Raw genomic sequence first — 21,172 nt, 5'->3', positions numbered from 1 at the left:
CAGCATCCCTTCTGTCATTTAATCACTCTTCCCCCACCCTCTCACACCTTCCCTTTAGTTCTTTCCTCCCCTCTTTCCCTGGCTCTGTATTTGCTTAAAAACTTTAATTCTAACATCTTCCAGTTCTGATGAAAGGTGATCGACCTGAAATTTTAACTCTTGTTTCTTTCTCCACAGATGCTGCCTGACCTGCTGAGCTTTTCCAGCATTTTCTATTTTTATTTAAGTGTGACGAGACTTGAAGGTTGAGCAGAGAATCCTTGCCACTGTCCTCTGGCTTACTACAATATCATGTGCTGTCCTGGTCTTCGGTAGGCAGATGACTACTCTCTTTATCAGACTGCGCAGGCCATGAATTGACAGATTTATTGGACATTACATAGGTAAATGAAGAGTATTCAGTACAAACAGGATACTTACAATAATTACAACCTTTACTATTTTCCTTGAATATAATAAAACAATGATTCCTGAAATACAATCACTTACTTCCTACCAGACCCACCGATTAGCTTCATACCCCTGACAACCTCAGACTAACTGGTAACTTGAGCCAAATGTAAACCCACAATTGGATACTCCTGACCACATAGCAGTTTGTCAAAGGAAGTGCAAAGAATTCTTCGTTCTGCCACTCTCTGACCCAACTCACACCTTTACTTCAGGAACAGATGTCAATCAAACAAGCTATCCCAAAAAGAACTGTACCCACCTAGGCTGTGAACCCACCACTTTTAATGGAGTTTGCAGGTAATTAATACATTTGTCCAACTATCAGGGACACTACTTGATAGATTTTACACCAATGACTCTCCATTCATTATTAGCGTATTAAACCCCACTTTGTTCAACAGAAACAACCCACAGAAATATACTAATTAATGCCTTGGACATATCAGACCATGATCTATATTCTCTGAAAAGTCAGCGGGGGTAATTTTGACTTTGTGCAAAAGTGTAAAACAGGCGATAGTGAATCGGCAGTCCATTTTACATCTCTTCCGATTTTCATTTCCACTGACTTCAATGTGCCCGTATTGCACAAAAACAAAATTACCCCCAGCTAGTAGCAACCAATTTTAACCCTGTGTGTAACATAACCCAACCCCTCCCCCCCCCCCCCACTACATTATAGACAAGTAAATGCTGCGCTTTTATCACAGGTGTACTGATCAAAGACATCCTTTGGTCAAGGATCAATTTTCAGAGCGGAGGAGGATGTTCAAAGCTTGAATCCCATAGCTGGTATCGACTGAAGATAATAAGGTCGAGGCACCATGCTAAGCAAAGCACATCTTCAACCAAAGAATGTTCCCATATAACCACTACTTCAAATGGAGAAGTAACACCAAATTATTATACTGCAAACAACACTGCAGGTAAAGGCTACAAAATTAAACTGTAATAATCAAAAGATACTCAGAACACCTTTTCTTTTGAGACAGTAAAAGGTAGGCATCATTAGACCAAAGGGTGCAGGAGCAATGGCGATATGACTAGCAATGCTAAGAGGAGTGAACACTCCTCAAAGGGCAGAGTTCCATCTCCATCCCAATTTTCACCATCATCAAATTCCTTCCTTTTGTGAAGGGTAAATGAACGAGGAAGGCGGAGTCCATAAATTCCATTAAAAGGGTATCAGCTGCTTGGAAAAGAGAGAAATATTGGTAAAGTATGAGGAGCAAGGAGGAGAGTTAGACTAAAGGGGCACATGGAAAAAAATCACCAGTACAGACTCGATGGGCCAAGTTGCTTGTTCTTGTGCTGGGACATTCTATGGCTCCCATGCTGTAAGCTTCTAGTTGAAACTTGGAGAAAGATAACACAGGGAAGGAGTAAAGAAGAAAGGCTGCAATATGTTTTTTTAATATATAGTTTATGGGAGGGGTACACTGCTGCATCAGGGCAGCCTTGAAATTCTTCATTAATGTCTATATACACATTTCAATAGTTTAAAAATAACACACGTAAAAATTCAATTTGTCAAGACCTTTATTGTAATATTTACTGCACTACTGCAACACCCAACATCTCTTTATTACAGAACTAAATTGCTATTGATAAATCCTTTATAAACTCTTGTGCTACTGCACCTGTCCACAGTTTTACACAGTGGGAGCAGCGTTTAGTGCAAAGGCTCAAGATTAAAAATCTCAACTGTTTTGTGCGAAGTTGCCAATTATCTGACATGCGGAAAGCGTTTCACAAACATTACTGTCCGTGCTGGCTGTTCTCGTTTGATGTACCTATCTCATAGCTGCTACGCTACAAGCGAAGGCCAAATGTCTTAGAGGATTTGCAGAAACCAGGACACTAGCGAATGCATGAAAAAAGTTGTGCTGCACAAGGAAAAGAACATAGGATGCAAATACAAGTACATCCCTTATAGGAAGAGACTTGCAAAATAGTATTGCTGCAACAATATTGAATACCCCATACAATTTGTAATGAGAGAAAAAACCCTCATTCAATCCTGATATTGTCCTTTCTGATTTTCCTGTTGAGGAGGTGTGATCAATTTTGGTTCAACGTCTAGTTTGCAATTTAAAAGACCGAGGAAGGAAAAAAAATGTTATTTAATTTAATGGAAAAATTCCTGACCATTAAAAGTGCCAAATGTTGATTAGCTGATTCAATCTTCTTCATTATATGCATACGCCAAATCGAAAAGATGGTGACCAACGTTTACTTTTCGGGGTGAGGCTCTATTGTGGGCACAGGGTATCACTAGACGCGGGTTAGAGATATGGCTATCACACTATGACCCTGAATCTTTGACCCACGCTCGCTGCTATTGAGGCTCTGCGCCATCGGTGGAGCTCGAACAATTAGCCCGTTAGCTTGTCCTGACTCCATTTCAATGATCTGGGATTTGACTGAAACACTCAGGTGAATGTGACTGCTGGTATATAATACTGTCTTTATAGTCACAAAGAACAGTTAATCTGTGAAGTTTTTCCACATTTAATTCGACAGCATCTCCCAAACCCGCAACCTCTACCACCTAGAAGGACAAGGGCAGCAGGTACATGGGAACAACACCACCTGCACGTTCCCCTCCAAGTCACACACCATCCCGACTTAGAAATATTTCGCCGTTCCTTCATCATCACTGGGTCAAAATCCTGGAACTCCCTACCTAACAGCACTGTGGGAGAACCTTCACCACACGGACTGCAGCGGTTCAAGAAGGCGGCTCACCACCACCTTCTCAAGGGCAATTAGGGATGGGCAATAAATGCTGGCCTTGCCAGCAATGCCCACATCCCGTGAACGAATAAAAAAAAAATTAAGAACAAAGCCTTGTGCTTATTTTTCTCTTGGAGTTTAGCCCCATTGCCAAAAGTTGTTATTGTTCCCATGCCTGCAGAAACATCAATGATGCATTTTTTAAATTTAAATTTATGGTTAGGATGATGCCATTGTAACCCATTGCTCATTCATATCTATCCCAAAATAAATACTTCTGACAGAGGCTGCGACTGATAAGTGAAAACATTTTCACTCAACCAGAAAGGAAAACAGTTCTGCTGTGATTAATGAATCAACAAACAGTTCACCCTAACATTAGCAACTTCCCTGGCTAAGTAACAGCAAGCGAATGTTTACATATTGAGAGAGAACAAGGTTCGAACAATGATTCTTCCCTTTCTTTCCAAACATGAAGCACTCAATGTTTTCTTTTCCTGCCATTAACCCTTTCAAAAGACTACAGTAATAACTTTATACCAAAATAGCAGAATAAATTTCAATATTTGAGTTTATTCTGAAAACACAGCAAATAAATTAAAAAAAAATCAATTTCCTAACTGTTCTATGGTTGACATATGAGTACTATACCGCAGTTCGAAATATGCAAAGACAATCGAGGATAAAAACTTAACTGGAATAAAACATCACCACTAAACACAAATTGTGAATTAGCCTATCACCCATTCACAAAGTAAAAGATTGAGATTCACATTTACAGCAACATTCAGAAGTCCAGTGCAGTCAGCATTTTTCCTTGCACTCCCATTTAAAATGTAAATGACTCGAAATATTTAAAAAAACACATCCCAGCAAAATATACAAGTTGCACCTTTCCTGAAAAGAGAAGTTGCATCACAGCACAATGCAAGATGCCTCGGCCAGCAGCCTTGATTTAAGTACACAGCATTTCTTCAGTTTGAGAAAGAACATGCACCAGGGTACAAGCTAAAAAGCATCATGCAGCACATAGCCCTGCCATCCTTATGATTAAGAATTTTATTGGTTTTCATAAAATTACAACTTGCAACTTTTGTTTTGAAAAGACATGTACTATTTTTTCCATACTGTGTAGAACACCCATCTGAACAAGGAGCTTAAGGAAATCAAACACTTTGGGGTTTATACACATAGCACATCGTCAATCCAAAAGTCTTTAAACACAAAAATGTTTATCATCTCAGATTAAAAATTACATTTGAAAAGCACTGCTAAAACAAAATGAAGCTTTGTGATATTCTGACAAATAACAAAGGAGTAAAAAAGCATAAAGTGGATACGTTTAAAGCAGAGTGGTGGCAGTATGTGGGGTGCTGTTGGGTCGTATGGAATCGTTCCGTTATATTATTCCGTTGTATGGAATCACTCAGTTATATCCAAAACTCTGCTGCCTGTATCCTAACTCGCACCAAGTCCCGATCACCCATCACCCTCTGTGCTCGTTGACCTACATTGGCTCCCGGTCCAGCAACACCTTGATTTTAAAATTCTCATCCTTGTTTTCAAATGCCTCCATGACCTCATCCCTCCCTATCTCTGTAACCTCCTCTAGCTCTACAACCCTCCGAGATCTCTGCACTCCTCCAATTCTTGCCTTTTGCGCATGCCCAATTTTAATCGCTCCGCCATTGGCGGCCGTGCCTTCAGCTGCCGAGGTGGGTCTCATGCACAAGATGAGCTTGAAGGCAGCAATATGGAGACACAGTAGATACACTAGAGAAGGATGGGATCAGGGCTAGGGAGGGGAGCCTGCGTCAGTTACTAAAATACACACAAGGAGCAAATTCACCCACTCCCACGGGAAGCCACACGCCACGGAAGCATGGGTAGGAAAACCTGGGCTACAGTTGAAGCCCTAGCTCTGACCTCCGCACCCTTCAACCGTGGCCCCTGCTGATACATGATGATTTATAGGTAAATGTGAAGCTTTTATTGAGTCAATGGAACCTGTTGAGGTGGGACAACCAGTCAGGGTATGGAAACTGCAACAGATGCCAATTTGTCACCTCATTAGAGTCTGGGTGAGACTACAGCATAGACTGAAAGAGAACAGTGTTACTAGTTGGCACAGGTGCACTACACAAAACAGACAGCAATTCACCCACACTAGGTATTTGGCCAACCTTGATAGAATCTGGGGAAACTATGTGACCATAAAAGTGTGCAGTGCAACATCCTAGGCAACAACACATGGAACCTCCCACTCCCATCGTGCATAAAGCCCCAGGACCTCACCATTACAATTCATTTTTAGCCCAAAGCTGACCTCTACCCACTTCTCCCAAAAATCCCAAATGAAACGAATATAGTAACCCTAGGATTCCAAACCTGGCTGCCAGGACAGTTCTGCCAAAAAAATGGTCTTCTGCAGTAGCCAAATTTAATCGATAAGAATGTTTGGTAAATGTGCTGGAGCTTTCTGCAGAACTGCCTTATAGAGACTCAAAATAAAATGAAGGGATAGCCAGTGGAGTATGTGAAATGACTTTTAAATGAGCCTTTACAATTCCTACCATTCATATAGCAGCAATGAAAAATGCACTTCGCTATCCACAGAGTTACCATAAGATGCCAATAATGGCTTGGAGTTCCAGCTTGGTGACAGAATTAAGGGCTCTGCAAGCGGCCACAATGTGGGACTCTCCTAACCCTATCACCTTTAGAGGTGATGATGTGGAGATGCCGGTGATGGACTGGGGTGGACAAATGTAAGGAATCTTACAACACCAGGTTATAGTCCAACAGTTTTATTTGAAAATCACAAGCTTTCGGAAATTATCTCCTTCGTCAGGTGAGTGAGTGACGAAGGAGATAATCTCCGAAAGCTTGTGATTTTCAAATAAAACTGTTGGGCTATAACCTGGTGTTGTAAGATTCCTTACCTTTAGAGGGTGTACAAAGCAGGCTCACACGGACACACCTGGTATGAAATACAAACACAAAGACTTTTAAAAAAGCTAGGTCTATTTTTGTTAGAACTACGCAGATTACATGGTAATATGATACAAGTGTTTATAATTATGAAAGAATGGGACAGGGTAGATAAAAGCAGACTGTTTGCAATAGTTGAAGGATCAAGAACGAGGGGCCATAGACACAAGAATAAATGCAAGAGATTTAGAACAGAGAGTTGGAGAAAAATCTTTATAGAGAGGTGTGAGGCAGTGGAATTCACTTCCAGGATTAGTGGTTGAGGCAGAAACTGTTAACATTCAAGATTAGATTGGATAGGTGGATGATGGAAAAGAGGTTGAAGAGATATGGATACAGGGCGGGTAAATGTGATTGGAACTATGCGGTGTGGAGGGTAAATAGAATCATAGAAAGGTTACAGCATGGAAGGAGGCCATTCGGCCCACCGAGTCTGTGCCGGCTCTAAGCAACAGCAATCCAGCTAGTCCCACTCCCCTGCCCTATCCCCATAGCCCTGCAATTTTTTTTCCTTTCAAGTATCCAGTTCCCTTTTGAAGGCCATGATTGAATCTGCCTCCACCCCCTCAGGCAGTGCATTCCAGATCACAACCACTCACTGCGTAAAAAAGTTTTTCCTCATGTCACCTTTGGTTCTTTTGCCAATCACCTTAAATCTATATCCTCTGGTTCTTGACCCTTCTGCCAATGAGAACAGTTTCTCTCTATCTACTCTGTCTAGACCCTTCATTATTTTGAATACCTCGATCAAATCTCCTCTCAACCTTCTCTGTTCCAAGGAGAACAATCCCAGCTTCTCCAGTCTATCCAAGTAACTAAAGTCCCTCATCCCTGAAATCATTCTAGTAAATCTCTTCTGCACCCTCTCTAAGACCTTCACATCTTTCCTAAAGTGCGGTGCCCAGAACTGGACACAATACTCCAGTTGTGGCCGAACCAGTGTTTTATAAAGGTTCATCATGCCTCTATTTATAAAGCCCAGGATCCCATTTGCTTTTTTAACCGCTTTCTCAACCTGTCCTCCCATCTTCAACAATTTGTGCATGTACACCCCCAGATCTCTGTTCCTGTACCCCTTTTAGAGTTGTGCCCTCTAGTTTATACTGCCTCTCCTCATTCTTCCTACCGAAATGTTATCACTTCACATTTTTCTGCGTTAAATTTCATCTGTCACGTATCCGCCCCATGCCACCAGCCTGTCTATATCCTCTTGAAGTCTATCACTATCCTCCTCACTGTTCACTACCCTTCCAAGTTTTGTGTCATCTGCAGATTTTGAAATTGTACCCTGTACACCCAAGTCCAAGTCATTAACATATAACAAGAAAAGCAGTGGTCCCAGCACCGGCGCTGGGGAACACCACTGTACACCTCCCTTCAGTCCGAAAAACAACCATTCACCACTACTCTCTGTTTCCTGTCCCTTAGCCAATTCTGTATCCATGTTGCTACTGCCCCCTTTATTCCATGGGCCGCAATTTTGACGATAAGCCTGCCATGCAGCACTTTGTCAAATGCCTTTTGAAAGTCCATATACACTACATCAACTGCACTACCCTCATCTACCCTCTCTGTTACCTCATCAAAAAACTCCCATCAGGTTAGTTAAACACGATTTGCCTTTAACAAATCCGTGCTGGCTGTCCCTAATCAATCCACACTCGTCCAAGTGACTGTTAATTCTGTCCCAGATTATCCTTTCTAAAAGTTTCCCCACTACTGAGGTGAAACTGACTGGCCTATAGTTGCTGGGTTTATCCTTGGATTGGTTAGGCCGAATGGTCTGTTTCCTGTTGTAACTTCGATGTATTTTCATGATTGATGCAGTAATGGTTAAAATGAGGGAAGAATTTCATGACTTAGATGTAACTTGGGAAGTCATCTTAGGGAAAAAGCCTGGTGTGAGCTGTGAGAACCAGTCCATCTTCATACCAAATCAAATAAGGCTAATCTACAATTAAGGTCCTAAGTTCGTTCACTCTGCGAGCCAAAGCTAACGCTAATGTCAAAAGCAAGCTCCACGTTAAAAAAACACAAGCTTCAGTTTAGTGGGTCCATCAGTTTACTATAAATTACATTAATGTCCCTATAGAGAGGGTCTGCATAGATGCAACAACGATGAAGCAAGACATCAAAAGGATGTCTTCCTACCAAGCTCAATGCCAATGGTTCATGAATAAGTCATGGTAACAACATACACGCAATGGAACTGGGCTCCAAACCCAGCTTGGAGATCAGGATACCGTGGACTTCACATGTAGGCCTAACTGACTTAGAAACAAAGCATTCAACAAATTTCCACCATTTAATACAATGACCTCTATTTGTATATGCTTTTCAGGACCTAATCAGAGTAATTTTACCTGAAGCATATTCATGAACACCTGTGCCTTGGGACCATATAAAACAGCCACATTCAAGATTAGATTGGATAGGTGGGTGAAGGAAAACAGGATGAAGGGATATGGGAACAGGGAGATAAACAGCATTAGGACTATTTGCTTGTTTGGAGCGTAAATGCAGACACGGGCTGGTTGGGCCCTGGCCTGTTTCAAATTGTAGTCCGTATGTATTTCTATGTATATTTGATCTGAGCCCAAGCTACTCAGCTCTGATTCTTAAGTGAGGGAAACACTTATCAGCCTGAATGGACTTCTTTTAATGGAGAAGCTATTTTTTCTTCAATTGTCTTTAGTGCACCATCTCCACCCCAGAGGGTTTCAGGCATTTAGCCCTCTCAGGAATGCCTTAGTTTATTAGGCCTGGTGGCAAAAGAGCACAACGCTCCTTTATCTTAGTCTTTTTGACTTGAACAGTCTTGTGCCTTTCCCCTTAGCTAAGATTTACAGCCCTTCCAGAGGTAGTGTAATTCATCATACAACGATTCTATAGATAACAACTCTAATTCTAACAAAGACAGGGGGAAGGGGAACTCCACTGCCCTAAACCTTCAATTTCAAGGCAATATGTCTCAACAACACCTTGTATTTAAATAGCTCTTAACATAGTAAAACTTCCCAAGGCACTTCACGGGAGCATTACAAGACAAATTTTGACACCAAGCCACATAAGTAGATATTAGGACAGGTAATCTAAAAGCTTGGTCAAAGAGGTAGGTTTTAAGGAGCGTTTTAAAGGAGGAGAGGTACAGAGATGGTGGTTTAGGGAGGGAATTCCAGAGCTTAGAGCCTAGACAACTGAAGGCATGGCCACCAATGGTGGAGCGGTGAAAATCAGTGATGCACAAGAGGCCAGAATTGGAGGAAAGCAGAGTTCTTGGAGGATTGTAGGGCTGAAAGAGGTTACAGAGATAGGGAGGGGCGAGGCCATGGAGGGATCTGAAAACAAGAACGAGGATTTTAAAAATTCATGGTGTTGCTGGACTGGGTCAGCTCATTACTCACAACCTTAGACTCCTCCCTCCCCATCTCTACCCCTACCTGGACACACCTCCAAATCCTTTACTGTCCTCAAGATTATAGCAGATTCAAATCATCCCTCAGCAAGTTTTCACATTTCCTAAGAAACACTCCCCATGAGCTCCACTCACTGCTGGGGCACCAGATGGGAGAATTGGCCACGCTGATCCCCATTCTGGTGTTTAGGGAGCCCAGTTATCTCAAAAAATATCAAATGTAAAGGTAAATGTTTCACGCAATTTGGAAAAGGATACAATTCCGCGTAAGAGGGAACACACACAACTTTCTTTGAATATTCCACAGGACAGTAGAGCTTGTTCAGCTGCTCTTCATACATCGCTAGTGCTTCTGTCAAGTTTGCACAATTACCCTACAGGAGAAAAGCAGAATGGAAAAGTTATTAGGCAATTTCTTTTTAAGGAAGAAAAATTTTGACAGTTAAATTGAGATTTCTTAAAGACGTTTGCCTTTAGACATCTAACTTTTGACTGCCGATTACTGACCTGGAGGAAAATACCCAACTGTAAGAACAATGAGCTCCATGCTGCCATCTCCCCACCCAATCCTACTAACCATTAAAATGAGCAGCTCTTTGAAATCTGTCTGTAAATATGCAAATGCCTATTTCAGAGGTTCCACATCAGTGAAGGGGCGTAAAGGATATATAGTGTACGGATGAGTGACGAACGTGCCCAAGCTATTGTGGCCAAGATTATGACCCACATATATTACAGGACTGTTGCCATTCTAATTTCACCCACTTATATTACAGGACAATTGCTATTGTAATATAACCCACATATATTACAGGATATTTTTTTATTCATTCATGGGATGTGGGCTTTGCTGACAAGGCCAGCATTTATTGCCCATCTCTAATTGCCCTCGAGAAGGTGGTGGTGAGCCGCCTTCTTGAACCGCTGCAGTCCGTGTGGTGATGGTTCTCCCACAGTGCTGTTAGGAAGGGAGTTCCACGATTTTGACCCAGTGACGATGAAGGAACGGCGATATATTTCCAAGTCAGGATGGTGTGCGACTTGGAGGGGAACGTGCAGGTGGTGTTGCTCCCATGTGCCTGTTGCCCTTGTCCCTCTAGGTGGTAGAGGTCGTGGGTTTGGGAGGTGCTGTTGAAGAAGCCTTGGCGTGTTGCTGCAGTGCATCCTGTGGATGGTACACACTGCAGCCACTGTTCGCTGGTGGTGGAGGGAGTGAATGTTTAGGGTGGTAGCTGGGGTGCCAATCAAGCGGGCTGCTTTGTCCTGGATGGTGTCGAGCTTCTTGAATGTTGTTGAAGCTGCACTCATCCAGGCAAGTGGAGAGTATTCAATCACACTCCTGACTTGTGCCTCGTAGATGGTGGAAAGGCTTTGGGGAGTCAGGAAGTGAGTCACTCGCCGCAGAATACCCAGCCTCTGACTCGCTTTTGTAGCCACAGTATTTATGTGGCTGGTCCAGTTAAGTTTCTGGTCAACGGTGACCCCAGGATGTTGATGGTGGGGGATTCGGCGATGGTAATGCTGTTTAATGTCAAGGGGAGGTGGATAGATTCTCTCTTGTTGGAGATGGTCATTGCCTGGCACGAATGTTATTTGCCACTTATCAGCCCAAGCCTGGATGCTGTCCAGGTCTTGCCGCATGCGGGCACGGACTGCTTCATTATCTGAAGGGATGCAAATGGAACTGAACACTGTGCAATCATCAGCGAACATCTCCATTTCTGACCTGTGATGTTCCCCAGGAGTCAGTATTGGGACCACTGCTCTTTTGATATATATTAATGACCTGGACTTGGGTATACAGGGCATAATTTCAAAGTTTGCAGATGACATGAAACTCGGAAATGTAGTAAACAGTGAGAACGATAGTAACCGACTTCAGGAAGACACAGACACATGGCAAATGAAATTTAACGCTGAGAAGTGTGAAGTGATTCATTTTAGTAGGAGAGGCAATATAAATGAAATGGTACAATTTTAAAGGGAGTGCAGAATCAGAGGGACCTGGGGTTCTACATGCATAAGTCTTTAAAGGTGACAGCACAAGTTGAGAAGGCTATTAAAAACACATATGGGATCCTTGGCTTTATAAATAGAGACATAGGGTACAAAAGCAAGGAAGTTATGATAAACCTTTATAAAACACTGGTTAGGCCTCAGCTGGAGTATTGTGTCCAATTCTGGGCATCACACTTTAGGAAGGATGTCAAGGCCTTAGAGAGGATGTAGAAGAGATTTACTAGAATGGTTCCAGGGATGAGGGACTTCAGTTATGTGGAAAGACTAGTGAATCTGGGGTTGTTCTCCTTAGAGCAGAGAAGGGAGATTTTGTAGAGGTGTTCAAAATCATGAAGGGTTTTGATGGAGTAATTAAGGAGAAAGTGTTTCTTGTGGCAGAAGGGTCAGTAACCGGAGGACATAGATTTAAGGTAATTGACAAAAGAACCAGAGGCGACATGAGGAAAAAAAATTTACACAGGTGGTTATGATCTGGAATGCACGGCCTGAAAGGTGTTGGAAGCAGATTCAATAACAACTTTCAAAAGGGAATTGGATAAATACTTGATGGGGAAAATTATGCACAGCTATGAGGAAAGAGCGGGGGAGTGGGAGTAATTGGATAGCTCTTTCAAGAACCGGCACAGGCACAATGGGCCGAATGGCCTCCTTCTGTGCTGTCTCATTTTATGATTCTACGATCCCAGGGCTCCAGTACAATGAGGTTCTGTAATATAATCAGGGCTGATCCCAGGGCTCCAGTACACAGGTACTGTAATATAATCAGGGCCGATCCCCAGAGCCCTAGCATTTTATTTAATTTCTCAAGGTGTGGGCACTGCGGGCAAGGCCGCATTTATTGCCCAGCTCCAGTTGCCGAGAGGGTGGTGATGGGTCTTTTTAGCAACTGTATGTATAATGGAGTGGCTTGTGAGGCCTTGTCAGAGGGCATTATGAGCCAATTGCATAGTGTATTACTGGAGTGATGTTCAGGTCAGACCGGGTAGGGGTGGCAGGTTGCATTCCCTGAAGGACATTAGTGACCCAGTTGTGTTTTTACAACAATCTGGCAGCTCATGTTTTTTCCTGCTGTCAGCCCACAAATTAACAGATTTATTGAATTCTGTTTTACAACTTGCCCTGGTGGGGATTTGAACTCATTCAGTTGTCTGCTGTTGCCAAAAGAGATGTGCAGTATAAATGAGGCAGACACAGCAGCAAGAAAGCTGGGTTATATTATAATGGAGGCAATATAAATGGGCCATAAACTGACAATGGCACATGGCACTCTCACAGAGCCAGTCTGGCACAGACTCATTCACTTGACATCATTGCTCATACACTCTTACTTATATGGTCAGCCATTCACAGATGTGAGGTCTCTCGAACAGGAGCTCAAATTCAAATTTGGTACACTTCGCGAGGCTCCGAGCTCCTGCCCTACAGATGGGAGAATGGTGCGGGGTCGGTGCACCTAATGTGCAGCGCTCCCAATTTTCCGCTGATCAAGTTCACTGACTAGTGTTGCAAATCAGGCACAGACCTCCAGGCCTGATTCCCCAACGTATGTGCCTCTCATGCAAGAGGCTACGTCTATCGCAGTGTCACTCCACAATTTTCGATACTCAATTCCTCACACAGGCACTTTCACATATGTACGGAAATTCAGCATTATATATTTTGTTGAATTATTTCCCAACATTGATGTCTGTACATTAGAGATTGTTCATAACCTAAAGGAGCAGAGAAACTTAGAGAATAATCGCCATTTTGACTTTTTCCCCTAATGGAGTCTAAAAAGGTGATGAAAGAGTGGACTGATGACTACACAACCGAGTTAATACAGTGACTGAGATTTATCACATCTGCCTTCTAACATTACTAATTGTAAACAATTTTACAACACCAAGTTATAGTCCAGCAATTTTATTTTAAATTCACAAGCATTACGACAGTGTCATAAATGTGTATCATTTTCTCATTCATTCATTCATTCATTCACAGTGCAGAGGACACAGCCACTGTCGCACACTATACCCACCAATATCAAAACTGAATGCGTATGTTTGTACTTATCTCTTTACTCTGATTATATAGATAATCAGATAAATGTTTGTCTCAGTAAAGACCCTCCATTTACACAGCATCTCAGCACATCTCTCAGGATGTCCCAAAGCACTTCACAGCCAATAAAGTACTTTAGAAGTGTAGTCGCTGTTGTAATGTAGAAAATGCAGCAGCCAATTAGCGCACAGCAAGCTCCCACAAGCAGCAATGAGATACGTGACCAGATGATCTATTTTAGTGACATTGGTTGAGGGATAAATGTTGATCAGGACACCGGGGAGAACTCCCCTGTTATTCGAATAGCGCCATGGGATCTTTTATATCCACCTAAGCAGGCAGATGGGGCCTTTATTTAATGTCTCATCTGAAGGATGGCTATCTGATGATTATTATTAGACTTTTCCCTTCACTGTTCACAGTTAGACTTGTTTTTCTAACATTCACCCGGACCTAACATTATGAATGAAAATTACGACAATCAAGCAATTTGCAAAATTGAAAGTGAATAAAAATAGTCAACCAATAAATAGAAGTTGATCATGAGTCTATAAACCCTATTAATATATCAAAGCAAGCATAACTACATAAATGACATGGGCACAGTGTGTTTTGTTTGTAAATCACAAGATGTCTCACTCTCCATTACTATACATGGACTAGTCGCCACCTGGTGCACACTAGCTGCATTACACCTAAATGGCCTCCATTGAGCACGCAATAAAAAAAAACTGTCTACAAACTTTTTACATTTTGAGTTATAAGCTCCATTAGTGAATGTCCTGCAGGAATGAATCAGTATCCACCACCAAGGACAGGACTGCCTGATCGAATCAGGCCATCACTGGAGTGTCTCTGGGTTCAGGTGCATTACCTGACCTACCCCCCGCCCACCCCCAACCATTCCAAAGCAGATCGCACTAAGGGGCAGTGGCATCCTACCTCTGATGATTGCCATGGTACTCTTGGTTTGTAGGGCCAATGGGATCACATGGATAATTTACACCCGGTCTTGCATCTTTTAAATGACCCAAGTCACCAGAGGATACTTGAGGAAACACTTACTTTCCAGCCACCAGGCCAACAGACAGTCCTCAAATAGAAACCTGGGAACTACCTCCTGAAAACATCCTTTGTAAGTCTAGGTGGGTCTAGGCATGAGCGCCTGCTGCTGCTGCATACCCCAACTACACCCATCAGCTCACGTAGCATCGTACCAACAGGATCACACCTCAACAAAGGGGGTTTGAGAGGCTCCTCAGCTAATGGGAACATATGATGTGGAGATGCCGGTGATAGACTGGGGTGGACAAATGTAAGGAATCTTACAACACCAGGTTATAGTCCAACAGTTTTATTTGAAAATCACAAGCTTTCGGAGCTTTCCTCCTTTGTCAGGTGTGTGAAGGTTTCCATAAAAGCACAGCATTTATAGTCACAGAACAATGCCTGGTGATTACAGATAATCTTTCCAACTGCCCGTTATCATACCTCTGCATGGATGGTGTTCAGACAGGGGAACATTACACCCAAGACCACTGAATACGCAAGCGGTCAGATTACAGAGAGAGAGAGAGAGAGACAGAGAGAGACAGAGAAAGAGAGAATGGCCAGTTGTATTAAAAACAGATAACTTTTTATTCCCCCCCTGGTAGGGTTACATGTAGCGTGACATGAACCCAAGATCCCGGTTGAGGCCGTCCTCATGGGTGCGGAACTTGGCTATCAATTTCTGCTCGACGATTTTGCGTTGTCATGTGTCTCGAAGGCCACTTTGGAGAACGCTTACCCGAAGATCGGTGGATGAATGTCCTTGACTGCTGAAGTGTTCCCCGACTGGGAGGGAACCCTCCTGTCTGGCGATTGTTGTGCGGTGTCCGTTCATCCGTTGTCGCAGTGTCTGCATGGTCTCGCCAATGTACTATGCTCCAGGGCATCCTTTCCTGCAATGTATGAAGTAGGCAACGTTGGCCGAGTCACAGGAGTATGAACCATGTACCTGGTGGGTGGTGTCCTCTCGTGTGATGGTGGTATCTGTGTCGATGATCTGGCATGTCTTGCAGAGGTTGCTGTGGCAGGGTTGTGTGGTGTCGTGGACGCTGTTCTCCTGAAAGCTGGGTAATTTGCTGCGAACGATGGTCTGTTTGAGGTTGGGTGGCTGTTTGAAGGCGAGTAGTGGAGGCATGGGGATGGCCTTAGCGAGGTGTTCGTCGTCATCGATGACATGTTGAAGGCTGCGGAGAACATGGCGTAGTTTCTCCACTCCGGGGAAGTACTGGACGACGAAGGGTACTCTGTTGGTTGCGTCCCGTGTTAGTCTTCTGAGGAGGTCTATGCGATTTTTCGCTGTGGCCCGTCAGAACTGTCGATCGACGAGTCGAGCGTCATATCCCGTTCTTACGAGGGCGTCTTTCAGCGTCTGTAGGTGTCCATCGCGTTCCTCCTCGTCTGAGCAGATCCTGTGTATTCGCAGGGCCTGTCCATAGGGGATGGCCTCTTTGACGTGGTTAGGGTGGAAGCTGGAAAAGTGGAGCATCGTGAGGTTGTCCGTGGGCTTGCGGTAGAGTGAGGTGCTGAGGTGCCCGTCTTTGATGGAGATTTGTGTGTCCAAGAAAGAAACCGATTCTGAGGAGTAGTCCATGGTGAGTTTGATAGTGGGATGCAACTTGTTGATGTTATCATGTAGTCTCTTCAGTGATTCTTCGCTGTGGGTCCATAGGAAGAAAATGTCGTCTATGTATCTGGTGTATAGCGTTGGTTGGACGTCCTGTGCAGTGAAGAAGTCGTGCTCGAACTTGTGCATGAAAATGTTGGCGTATTGGGGTGTGGATTTGGTCCCCATGGCTGTTCCGTGTGTTTGGGTAAAGAACTGGTTATCGAAGGTGAAGACATCGTGATCCAGGATGAAGCGGATGAGTTGTAGGATGGCGTCTGGAGATTAGCAGTTGTTGGTGTTGAGTCTTCGGGTAAGCGTTCTCCAAGGCGGCCTTCGAGACACACGACAACACAAAATCGTCAAGCAGAAATTGATAGCCAAGTTCCGCACCCATGAGGACGGCCTCAACCGGGATCTTGGGTTCATGTCACGCTACATGTAACCCTACCAGGGGGGGAAAAAAAATTATCTGTTTTTAATACAACTGGCCATTCTTTGTCTCTCTCTCTCTCTCTCTCTCTGTCTTTGTAATCTGACCGCTTGCGTATTCAGTGGTCTTGGGTATTCCCCTGTCTGAACACCATCCATGCAGAGGTGTGATAACAGGCAGTTGGAAAGATTATCTGTAATCACCAGGCATTGTTCTCTGACTATATATGTGGTGCTTTTATGGAAACCTTCACACACCTGACGAAGAAGGAAAGCTCCGAAAGCTTGTGATTTTCAAATAAAACTGTTGGACTATAACCTGGTAACAGGAACATAGGAACAGAAGTAGGCCATTCAGCCTCTCAAGCCTGTTCCACTATTCAATTAAATCATGGCTGATTGGTCTTAACTCCATTTACCCGCCTTGGTTCCGTAACCCTGAATACCTTTGCCTAACAAAAATCTATCCATCTCAGTTTTTAAATTTTCAATTGACCCCCAAGCCTCAACAGCTTTTTGGGGGAAGAGTTTTCTAAATTTCCACAACCCTGTGTGTGAAGAAGTGCTTCCTGCTCCCTGAACAGCCTAGCTCTAGTTTTAATGCCCCCTTGTTCTGGACTCCCCCACCAGAGGAAATAGTTTAAGAACATAAGAAATAGGAGCAGGAGGAGGCCATCCGGCCCCTCGAGCCTGCTCCGCCATTCAACAAGATCATGGCTGATCTTCTACCTCACCGCCATTTTCCTGCACTATCCCCGTATCTAGAAATCTATCGATCTCTGCTTTGAATGTACTCAATGACTGAGCCTCCACAGCCCTCCGGGGTAGAGAATCCCAAAGACTCATCACCCTGAGTGAAGAAATTTCTCCTCATCTCAGTCCTAAATGGCCAACCCCTTATTCTGAGACTGTGACCCCTGGTTCTAGACTCCCCAGCCAGGTGAAACATCCTCCCTGCATCTATCCTGTCGAGCCCTGTAAGAATTTTGTATGTTTCAATGAGATCACCTCATTCTTCTAAACTCTAGAGAATACAGGCCTAGTCTACTCAATCTCTCCTCATACGACAATCCCGCCATCCCAGGAATCAGTCTGGTGAATCTTCGTTGCACTGCCTCTATGGCAAGTATATCCTTTCTTAGGTAAGGAGATCAAAATTGTACACAATACTCCAGGTGCAGTCTCACCAAGGCCCTATATAATTGCAGTAAGACATTACTCCTGTATTCAAATCCTCTTGCAATGAAGGCCAACATACCATTTGCCTTCCTAATTGCTTGCTGCACCTGCATGTTAGCTTTCAGTGACTCATGTACAAGGACACCCAGGTCCCTTTGAACATCAACATTTCCCAATCTCTCAGCTTTTAAAAAATACTCTGCATTTTTGTTTTTCCTACCAAAGTGGATAACTTCACATTTTTCCACATTATATTCCATCTGCCATGTTCTGACTATATCCCTTTGAAGCTTCTTTGCATCCTCCTCACAGCTCACATTTCCACCTAATTTTCTGTCATCAGCAAACCTGGAAATATTACATTTGGTCCCCTCAACCAAATCATCGTTTCTCTCTATCTACCCTATCAACTCCTTTAATCATATTAAACACCTTAATTAGATCACCCCTTAAACGTCTATACTCGAGGGAATACAAGCCTAGTGTATTTAACCCTTTTGGCCCCAGTATCATTCTGGTGAATATGCAACGCATCCCTTGCAAGGTCAATATATCCTTCTCCTTCCTGAGGTGCGATGCCCAGAACTGAACGCAGCACCCCAGATGCGGTCCAACCAGACTTCTGTACAGCTGTAACATAACTTCCACCCATCTATATTCCAGCCCCCTTAAGATGAAGGCCAACATTCTATTAGCCTTTTAATTATTTTTTGTACCTGTCCATTAGTTTTTAGTAATTTCTGTACATGGACCCCTAAATCTCTCTGCTCCTCAATTTCACCATTTAGAAAATACTCTGATCTAGCTTTCTTAGGTCCAAAGTGGATGACCTCACACTGCCCCATAATGAACTCCAACTTTCACAGTTTTGCCCACTCACTTAATCTACCAATGTCCCTTGCAACTTTCTGTTCCCATCTACAGTTCTTAGTGGCGTCAGCAAACTTGGATATACGGCTCTCTATTAGAATCATAAAATTACTGATTAATATCAGTGGAGAAAAGGTACTGGAGAAACTAATGGGACTAAAAGCCGATAAATGCCCTGGACCTGATGACCCACATCCGAGGGTTCTAAAAGAGGTGACTGCAGAGATAGTGGATGCATTGGTTATGATCTTCCAAAATTCCCTAGATTCTAGAACAGTCCCAGCGGATTGGAAGGTAGCAAATGTAACCCCGTTATTCAAGGAAGGAAAGAGAGAGAGAGAGAGAAAACAGGGAACTATAGGCCAGTTAGCCTGACATCAGTCCTCAGGAAAATGCTGGACTCCATTAATAAGGAAGTGGTAACATGGCACTTACAAAATCAACATGATTTTATGAATGGGAAATCACGTTTGACAAATCTAGTAGAGTTTTTTTTTAAAAAGGCTGTAACTAGCAGGGTAGATAAAGGGGAACCAGTGAATGTAGTATATTTGGATTTTCAAAAGGCATTCGATAAGGTGCCACATAAAAAGTTGTTACACAAGGTAAAGGCTCATGGGGTTAGGGGTAACATATTCACATGGATAGAGGATTGGTTAAAGGACAGAAAACAGAGAGTAGGGATAAACGGGTCATTATCAGGTTGGCAGGATGTAACTAGTGGGATGCCGCAAGGATCAGTGCTTGGGACTCAGCTATTTACAATCTATATTAATGAGTTAGATGAAGAGACTGAGTGTAATGTATCCAAGTCTGCTGACGATACAAAACTAGGTGGGAAGGTAAGCTGTGAGGAGGACACAAAGATTCTGCAAAGGGATATAGACAGGTTAAGAGAGTGGGCAAGAAGGTGGCAGGTGGAATATAATGTGGGGAAATGTGAGGTTATTCACTTTGGTAGGAAGAATAGAAAAACGGAATATTTTTTAAATGGCGAGAAACTATTACATGTTGGTGTCCAGAGACAAGAAAAACAAAAGTTAACATGCAGGTACAGCAAGAAATTAGGAAGGCAAATGGTATGTTGGCCTTTATTGCAAGGGGGTTGCAGTACAAGAGTAAGGAAGTCTTACTACAATTGTACAGGGCTTCGGTGAGATGTCACCTGGAGTACTGTATACAGTTTTGGTCTCATCTAAGGAAGGATATACTTGCCTTAGAGGCAGTGCAATGAAGGTTCACTAGATTAATTCCTAGAATGCGAGGGTTGTCCTATGAGGAGAGATTGAGTAGAATGGGCCTATACTCTCTGGAGTTTAGAAGAATGAGAGGTGATATCATTGAAACGTAAAAGATTCTGAGGGGGCTTGACAGGGTAGATGCTGAGAGGTTGTTTCCCCTGGCTGGAGAGTCTGGAACTCAGGGGCATAATCGCAGGATAAGAGGTCAGCTATTTAAGACTGAGATGAGGAGGAATTTCTTCACGCAGAGGGTTATGAATCTTTGGAATTCTCTACCCCAGAAGGCTGTGGATGGTGAGTCATTAAGTATATTCACGGCTGAGATAGATAGATAGATAGATTTTTGGACTCTAGGGGAATCAAGGGATGTGGGGATCAGGCAAGAAAGTGGAGTTGAGGTCGAAGATCAACCATTATCTTACTGAATGGCGGAGCAGGCCCGTGGGGACATATGACCGACTCCTGCTGCTATTTCTTATGTTCTTAAAATGGCTACAGCACAGAAGGAGGCCATTCGGCCCATCAAGCCCATGCCGGCTCTTGGTAAGAGCAATCCAGTTAGTCCTATTCTCCCGCTCTGTCCCTGTAGCCCTGCAATTTTTTTCCCTTCAAGTATTTATCCAATTCCTTTTGGAAAGCCATGATTGAATCTGCTTCCACCAACCTTTCAGGCAGTACATTCCAGATCATAACCACTCACTGCATAAAAATGTTTTTCCTCATGTTGCCTTTGGTTCATTTGCCAATCACCTTAAATCTGTGCCCTCTAGTTCTCGACCCTTCCGCCAATGGGAACAGTTTCTCTTTATTTATTTTATCTGAACCCTTCATGATTTTGAACACTTCTATCAAATCTCCTCTTAACCTTCTCTGCTCTAAGGCGTACAATCCCAGCTTCTCCAGTCTATCCACATAACTGAAGTCCCTCATCCCTGGAACCATTCTAGTAAATGTTTTCCGTGCCTTCTCTAAGGCCTTCACATCCTTCCTATAGTGCTGTCCCCAGAATTGGACAATATTCCAGCTGTGACCGAACCAGTGTTTTATAAAGGTTCAACATAACTTCCTTGCTTTTGTACTCCATGCCTCCATTTATAAAGCCCAGAATCCGATCTGCTTTTTTAACCGCTCAACCTGTCC

At 43.3% G+C, this 21,172-nt stretch overlaps 1 protein-coding gene across 1 annotated transcript in view; it reads right to left on the bottom strand.

Annotated features, from left to right (window-relative positions):
• Positions 1 to 1,974: 1,974 nt before the first annotated feature.
• sms (spermine synthase) overlaps positions 1,975 to 21,172 on the bottom strand; it is a 74,708-nt gene continuing 55,510 nt past the window's right edge. The window contains exons 10-11 of the mRNA XM_067992462.1: positions 9,854 to 9,969; positions 1,975 to 4,333 (exon numbers count right to left, since the gene is read on the bottom strand). Of these exons, the coding sequence (XP_067848563.1) occupies positions 4,303 to 4,333; positions 9,854 to 9,969 (147 nt within the window). The 3' untranslated portion in view covers positions 1,975 to 4,302. The remainder of the gene's footprint in view (positions 4,334 to 9,853; positions 9,970 to 21,172) is intronic.

Source organism: Heptranchias perlo, chromosome 11, assembly GCF_035084215.1.
Source record: "Heptranchias perlo isolate sHepPer1 chromosome 11, sHepPer1.hap1, whole genome shotgun sequence".
Lineage (NCBI taxonomy): Eukaryota > Metazoa > Chordata > Chondrichthyes > Hexanchiformes > Hexanchidae > Heptranchias > Heptranchias perlo.
This window is presented reverse-complemented; position numbering and strand designations above follow the sequence as displayed.